The 7,782-nt window shown below is 43.5% G+C and overlaps 1 protein-coding gene across 1 annotated transcript in view; it reads left to right on the plus strand.

Annotated features, from left to right (window-relative positions):
* TMEM248 (transmembrane protein 248) overlaps positions 1-7,173 on the plus strand; it is a 29,815-nt gene extending 22,642 nt beyond the window's left edge. Inside the window, exons 3-7 of the mRNA XM_075594447.1 lie at positions 2,277-2,562; positions 3,164-3,314; positions 3,455-3,638; positions 4,292-4,435; positions 6,473-7,173. Coding sequence (XP_075450562.1) covers positions 2,277-2,562; positions 3,164-3,314; positions 3,455-3,638; positions 4,292-4,435; positions 6,473-6,493 — 786 coding nt within the window. The 3' untranslated portion in view covers positions 6,494-7,173. The remainder of the gene's footprint in view (positions 1-2,276; positions 2,563-3,163; positions 3,315-3,454; positions 3,639-4,291; positions 4,436-6,472) is intronic.
* The last annotated feature ends 609 nt before the right edge of the window (positions 7,174-7,782 follow it).

Here is a 7,782-nt window from a genome sequence, read left to right on the forward strand (position 1 = left end):
TATTATTTTCATGGGAGTGTCTAATCTTTAAAAATAAAGTACATGAACTGTTTACTTTGCTGTATTTCGGAATGGTTAATACCTGCCACCTGTCACCGAGATATCTTAATATATAAAATTGAAATTTGTGAGGTTGGTGCTTGATGTGGTGAATCTGATTGGTCCTCAGCCTCTGGCCAATCAGATTGGTGGCTCTATGACGTCACCCAACTGCCACTCTCTTCTTCTCCTCACCCGCAGCTCACCTTCCCCCTCGGCCTCACCCAACTGACACACACACACACACACACTCACACTCCTCATCACCCAGCTCACCTCCCCGCCGGCTCCACCCCCCCAGCTCACCACCCCCAGGGAATCCACCAGGCTCACCCGAGCCCCGGCCAGCAGCAGCATGCGGGTAGTGTCGCCGCCGACACAGCTCCGCGAGGGGGAACCACCGACGACGACACCCGCCTCTGCCCCACCACCCCCTACCCTCTCTCAGCAGTGCCTCACCTCCCCACCCGCTGCCGACACAGATGCGAGGGGGGGGGGGGGGAGGACAACACCACTGCAGCCGCCTGTGCCCCACCACCCCTCTCGGCAGCGCCTCACCTGTCCACTCGCCGCCAACACTAGCGTGCCACCGCCACTCAGCGGGGGGCGGGGAGATTCAGGAGAGAGGGGGGGAGAGGTAGTCAGGAGAGATGGGGTGGGGGTATGGGAGTCAGGAGAGAAGGGGGGGAAGCCCACACATAAATACATACTGACTGACTGACACACGCTCACTGACTGACACACTCGCTCACTGACTGACTGACACACTCGCTCACTGACTGACACACTCGCTCACTGACTGACACACTCGCTCACTGACTGACACACTCGCTCACTGACTGACTGACACACTTGCTCACTGACTGACTGACACACTCGCTCACTGACTGACTGACACACTCGCTCACTGACTGACTGACTGACACACACTTCCCCCCTCAGTCAGCTCAGCTGCCAAACACATGGGGGGCACGGAGCTGTGAACAGGGGGGGGGGGAACGGAGCTGTGAACGAAGGGTGGAGGGGGGAAACAAAGCATTGAATGGGGGGTAGGAATTAGAGCTGTGAACAGTGGGGGGAGGGGGGCGCAGCTCTGAACAGCTGTGAAGAGGGGGGGGAAGGCAGTTGAGGGAAGATGGGGGAGCCACAACATTACATCACGGGCAACGCCGGTTATATCAGCTAGTATATCTATATATGTCTCTAAGGATGTCTGCACATCCCTCTGTGATGTACTGAATGGCCTGTGAGTACTTGCCCAGGGACAGCCAATGAGATTGCACATCCCTCCCCCTCTGTGATAGGCTGAGCGGCTTATCACTCACCTAGGGACAGCCAGTGAGGCTGCACATCCATCCTATCTGTGAATAGAATGGAGAGCAGTGGGCACATGGGACAGGAGGGAGTGCAAAGAGGGGAGAGACAGCAATGTCAGTAGTAGGAGGAAACCGAGAGAACAAGCAGAGGAGGAGACATGAGGAGGGAGTGTACTGTGCACAGAGGTGCAGATAGGGAAGGAGAGTGCAAAGAGGAACAGGACATGGTGGGGGTACTTACCTTCTTAGGGGGTGTCGGTAGCCACTCTGGTGTTCACTATATGTCTGCATTTCAAAGCTGCCGGGCCCTGTGGGCCAATAGAAAGCTGTAACGTCGTCATGTTTGGCTTCCTATTGACCCACGTGACAAGGAAGCTGAAAGCTGCAAGAGATACCGGCACCCCCTTCAGAGGTCTATCTCCAGAAGCAGCGAGTCCCCGGAGCTGAAATAAATGGGTTCAACTCAGGAGACCCCCTGCTTCAAACCTGTATGTAAAAAAAAAAAAAAACTGAAGAAAAAAACCCACCAAAAAAGGGCTCGGGTTGCCTCTTTACGGTCGGCTAGATTGGCATGTTACACCAGTACAGCTAGTTTAAAGCTGTAAAGGCTTAAAGGTGTAAGGCATGCCAGTGTTTCACAAGCATATGGTAACGTATCTAGTTATATCATGGCCACTTGCACAGTATATCAGAGGGGATCAAAAGATATATTATGTCCAGCATTGTTGTCACTGTTTTACAGCTTTGTATACCTCAGTCTTTACCATGGAATAGTAACCAATGTTATGGAAAGGTGGACTTTAAAAACACCACCTATTCTTGTTAATCTCCTTTTGCAATATGCCTGTTCACGCTGCACTCGACAGCCAGTCACGAGTGACTCCACAACCCTTGTGGCATATGTCATGCTCTTCTCTCCAGGACTGGAACACCTTCCTCCTGAGGTTCAACGATCTGGACTTGTGTATATCGGAGAATGAAACCTTGAAGCATCTGCTGAATGACACCACTCCTCCTGAGAGCACAGTGACTACAGGCCATGCAAGGTCGTCCACCCAGACACCGCAGACTCTGGAAGACTCGGGGACCATAAATATCTCTGTATCGGTCACGCTGACCTTGGATCCGCTGAAGCCTTTTGGAGGGTACTCCCGCAACATAACACATTTGGTCTCTACAATTTTCGGCCACCAAATCGGGCTCTCAGGTATCCTATATGGTTTGGTATTGTACCTCCTAGTGTACCCTGCTGCTCAATAGAAGGAAACATGAGCCCAAGTAATTCTGCTCTGGAGTGCTTATAAATTAATGCAGCACCTCGAATGCAGGGAGGTCTGGATTGAAGATGCTTTGTCTCATTATGGTCAATTCACTTTGCCTTCGTTAGGACAAACCTGTAATACGAATTGTGCCTTTATTCTACTTTGTAAATTGCTGCATGTGAATCATACATAAAGGTAGCTCTATGCTAACAAATCGATTTGATTTCACATTTCGTAGTAAACTTTTTTGAAACCCTAAATTAGTCTATTTGTAATAGTTCTGCATCTTAAATGGTTATGAATACTTTAAAAATGGAGCAATTTATTTTATTTTTTTTTCCATTAGATATAAGACAAGTTTCTCAGTTATGGGAGAGCACACAATCTACATGTTACTTAAAAGCGAGATTTAAATTAGAATAACAATCAAATGGTAAATACCTACATTTATGGAATAGATAAAAACATCATTTTATTTCCCTCTTAGTGTGCCTTTTTATTGCTAGTTTGAGAAAATGTGATAGTTTTTTTGTTTTCCCCTTTAAGGCAGAGATGCCCATGAAGAGATTAATATTACATTCACTCTGCCTGCTGCCTGGAACTCCGATGACTGCATCCTCCATGGGCACTGTGAGCAGGTGATATTCACCACGTGCATGACCGTGACGGCAGCAAGCGGTGTGTTTCCGGTCACTGTGTAAGCTGCTCTTTAACACCCTTTTGAAGACCTCAAGAGCCCAGTGGACTGGGATTAATTCCACAGTAGTTATTTCATTCTGAACCGACAGATAACCATGATTTACCTTTTCTATTTACCACTTTTGTCATTTATTTTAGTCAGCCTCCTCGCTGCATTCCTGAGACCTATAGCAACGCCACTCAGTGGTACAAAATCTTCACCACAGCTCGTGACTCGGGAGCAAAGTATGCGCAGGACTATAACCCCCTCTGGTGTTACAAGGGAGCTATTGGAAAAGTGTACCATGCTTTAAACCCCAAGCTCACAGTGATTATTCCAGAGGTGAGTGCCTACCAATTATAAACCTGTATAATGACATTCCCTATCTCTCTCTCAGAAGTATTGTTGACTGATCTATGCCTGCAAACCTTCTTTAAGGTTGTTATGACACTTTGCCTCCAAGGTCTGTTGGGTCCCTTTTGGAATAGCTTGGGCATTTGTTTTCTTTCAAGTCTCTTAGTTATTTTAGTAGCCATTTTGGGCCTGGAGGAATGTTGATCTTGAACGGTTGAAGGTATCAAAACCTACAACAGTTCTTCAGAAATGTAATGGTGTGTATACAGCTTTCAAAACCTCACAGGTGAACTCACTGTTTACACACAGATCTGTGGTATTTTGAAAGCTTAGTACACCGTCATCTAATCTAGCAAAATCTCTTGTTCGCCCAATAAAAGGCAGCTAAACCATATACAGTAGATGTATAATGCTTTCTAGACCTCATAGGTTTGCTCTTCGGATGTTCTACAAAGACATTATTTTTAAAGAGCATACATGAAACAGACTTATACCGTGATAAAAATGTAACGTGCAGTGATGTTGGTCTGTTAAAAGTCATCATAGACTGCAAGAGCAACAGAGTTGTCTGTTTAGGATCTGCAGTAATCTTTAAAGATGCTGCAGTGTCCATCTAATTATGTATGTTCTCTGTCACGCAGGATGACCGCTCACTTATAAACCTGCACCTGATGGATACAAGTTACTTCCTGTTTGTGATGGTCATTACCATCTTCTGCTACGCGGTGATCAAAGGAAGACCAAGCAAACTAAGGCAAACCAACTCCGAGTTCTGCTCTGAAAAGGTACATAACCTTCAATAAATGCAAAACGAATAGCCAGTACAGGGCCAGCTAGCCCTACGATAGCATTTTATTTTGATTTATTTTATTTCATCTCAGTAATCACTTTTATGGTCGGTTATTTTACACTTGAGTGATCAAAATAAATGAAATAAAAACGTTGGATCTAGTTTTGACAGACTGCAAAAATGCAGACAACTCATTAAGACATTATATCGTGTTTTATTTTTTAAAAGTTATTATTATTTTTTATCCTTTTTGATTATTTCAGTTGTTTTCCATCCGAGAAAATCCTAGGATTAGTCAATTGTATAGATAAATGTTTACAAAAAAGACCCCAATAAGCACTCCAGAGTTTTAAAAAAAAAAAAAAAAAAAAAAAAAAAAAACTTGGAATATTGAAAGTATATATTTGAAATCAAAAAGGTTAAAATATATATATGTTATGGTCTAATTTTTTGGGGGATGTCAGCAGTGGGGGGGGGGGGTTAAAAACAAATTCTATATTCCATTCATCTATGCAAACGACTAATTCTGTGACACACTACCCTCTGCAAAACAGCACCAGAAAATGAATTGAACATCAATATATTATGCATATGTGTGATTATGCACAGGCGGGTGTGTCTATATGGTGCACCATAATACCAGTAAAAAGAATCATACATAAATAAAGTGTGTGTGTGTGTGTGTGATGCCAAAGTACATACAACTAATCCAACATATGTATCCCACAAAGAGAGACAAGATATACAGTATTCTCATCTCATTAATTCAGTCTCATCTGGGGCCCTTGAAGAAGCTTTGCATCCAGGTGAAACGCACATTGGGCAATTTTTAGGTGTGAAAGATGGGACTGAATTTAATTAAAATCCACCCTAATTCTACTTGAGAATAGCACTTTATTGCCGTGCAGTATGCTTGAGAGGCTTTGCCTTAAAAAAAAAAGTACAGGCAGTCCTCGTTTTACAACGCTTCGCTTTACAACGAATGGCTTATCCAACGCTATGCAATGCATACCTATATTCATTTTTACAACGCCAAAATGGCTTATCCAACGCTCTTACGACGTTTTGCAACGTTGTGTATGTGTGTATATATATATACACACATTCACATAAACAATGTTGCAAAGCGTCGTAAGAGCATATATATATATATATATATATATATATATATAAAACACAGAAAAAACAGGCGCACTCATAGCGTAAAATTGTATAACAATAAATTTATGGAGTAAGGGATAAAAATGCACACTCACAAACAAAGCTGAAAAAAATGCGTTTTTGAGTACAACTCAGCCCGTTCAGATGCAGGAACCCAAGGAGGAGGACTTCGGTGTAATGTCCACGTGTGTCTTGCCACAATAGCCCCTCCAGGTCCTGGCAGGGACCGAAAGCCACGAGGGACGCCGCCTTCCCCTCTCTGGTGCTACACAGAGCATACACTGAATAGAGTCTCGCGTGAACTTGATGATGTCAGCGAGGTTTCAGCCGGGGAGAGTTCACAGTGTAAACAGGAACTTGAATGTCTGAATGGCTGGTAGCAAAATGCTAGCAAAGCAGCAGGAGTGCAATAATGTAGATGAGTGCAAATAAAATATATAACCTGGACAGTAGGCTCCACAGCAATCTCTACGCGTTTCGTCTCAAGCGAGACTTCATCAGGAGATAATATTACATATGTAATACAGTATATACACTATATAATTTATTTGTGTGCTGCATATCTTGCCTGCGTAAAATATTTGGTGTATTTTAGTGTTAAAAATGCCTTCAGGAACAGAACCTTTCATTTAAACAGTGTTCCTATGGGAAAACGTGTTTCGCTTTACAACGTTTCGCTTTACAACGCCATTTTGAGTAACGCATTGTGTCGGATAACCGAGGACTGCCTGTATTGCTAATCAAGATTAATTGAGAATACTGTATATCTTGTCTCTCTTTGGGACCACAATGGGATACAATACATATACAATACATATGTGGAGGAGGGTTTTTAAGGTGTAAAGCTTATTTAAATGTCTTTAATTTGCAGGTTGCTCTGTCTGAAGCATAGCCTGCTCCCTTTCTACCAAGAGCCGATGCAGATCGGAGTCATTGCCTGTTGACTCCACCAGGAGAATGTGTCGTCCTAGGGGGAGGGAGGTACACACAACCTTGCAACGTTGGTTCGTTCCAACCAAAGACATTTCAAGTGCCTGTAATTGATTTGTACATATTTATAAATAGGTACATTTGAAAGAGGCTTGGTGCACATGTCCTGCATTGCAGAACTTGGTATTTTACCCCTTGTACCTGTGAACTAGCTGTCTTTTTTGTGTAGATATGTTTCTGTGGCTGTGTCTAGTGGCCAGTGAGAGCCGTCTAATGGGTAGGGGTGTTAAGACGAGGGCATGGTGTTTCCCCAGTGTCTCGAGAGCAAAACTGCACTTTCCTGTTTCTGTACACAACAAAGGCTGCTTTTACATGGAAAAAGAAACCCATCATCTGTCTAAATGAAAGTTAAACACTTTGCTGGCAGAATAAATGGCCCTCTTCTCTGGGAGCGAGGTTGTTAAAGCACCAGTTCCTCAAAACAAATCTAGTTGGGAGTAACAAGGGGATATGTTCACCAATCTGTTATCTCCATCCTCCTGAGAAATCATTTAATAACCATCAACTGGAACAACATGACTTATTTGAAAGCGGTTATAACCTATGTCTAATTCTGGTAAAAAAAAAAAAAAAAATCCCCCGTGTTGCAAAATGATCTCCGGCTGAAACATGATAAAAATAACAAAACCAATATAGAATGATAGAGGCTTATTTACAAATATGCATAAATAAAAGACAATTTACGTCAGGAGGGGCAGCTGCATTAACGTTTCTTTTTTACGGCCAGTGCTTGATTTTCTTGATTGCAGCTTACAACAGTTGCAACCGTAGACATTCTATGACTGGCGCTCCGGAATCTTCATCAGGGTTCTATCAAAGACATCACGCTGGAATCAGGCACCTTGAATCTTCATGGTTTCAATAGTGGGGGAGTTCAATTTTAAAATACAAATCGGCGTGGACCCTAAAATGTAATACCGCGCCTCAAACACCGCTTTTGATGGTAATCCTCTATTAGGGACTCTCATTAAATCACATGATGGGAATTTAGTATCCTCAAGAAATGAGCGGTAGATACTAGTCACAAAAAAAGACAAGGATTCAATGTGGCAATTTTGGGGGTCGGGGGGAGGGATTCTGCTCCTTGCTTAAAAGACATCCAATCTTTGCAAGTTTTTGAAGAGGAGACATAGCACTATTCACCTTTTTTAAGGACTGGCGTCCAGTGTCTTGCTCTCAGAATATACATTA

This window comes from Ascaphus truei, chromosome 3, assembly GCF_040206685.1.
Source record: "Ascaphus truei isolate aAscTru1 chromosome 3, aAscTru1.hap1, whole genome shotgun sequence".
Classification (NCBI taxonomy): Eukaryota; Metazoa; Chordata; class Amphibia; order Anura; family Ascaphidae; genus Ascaphus; species Ascaphus truei.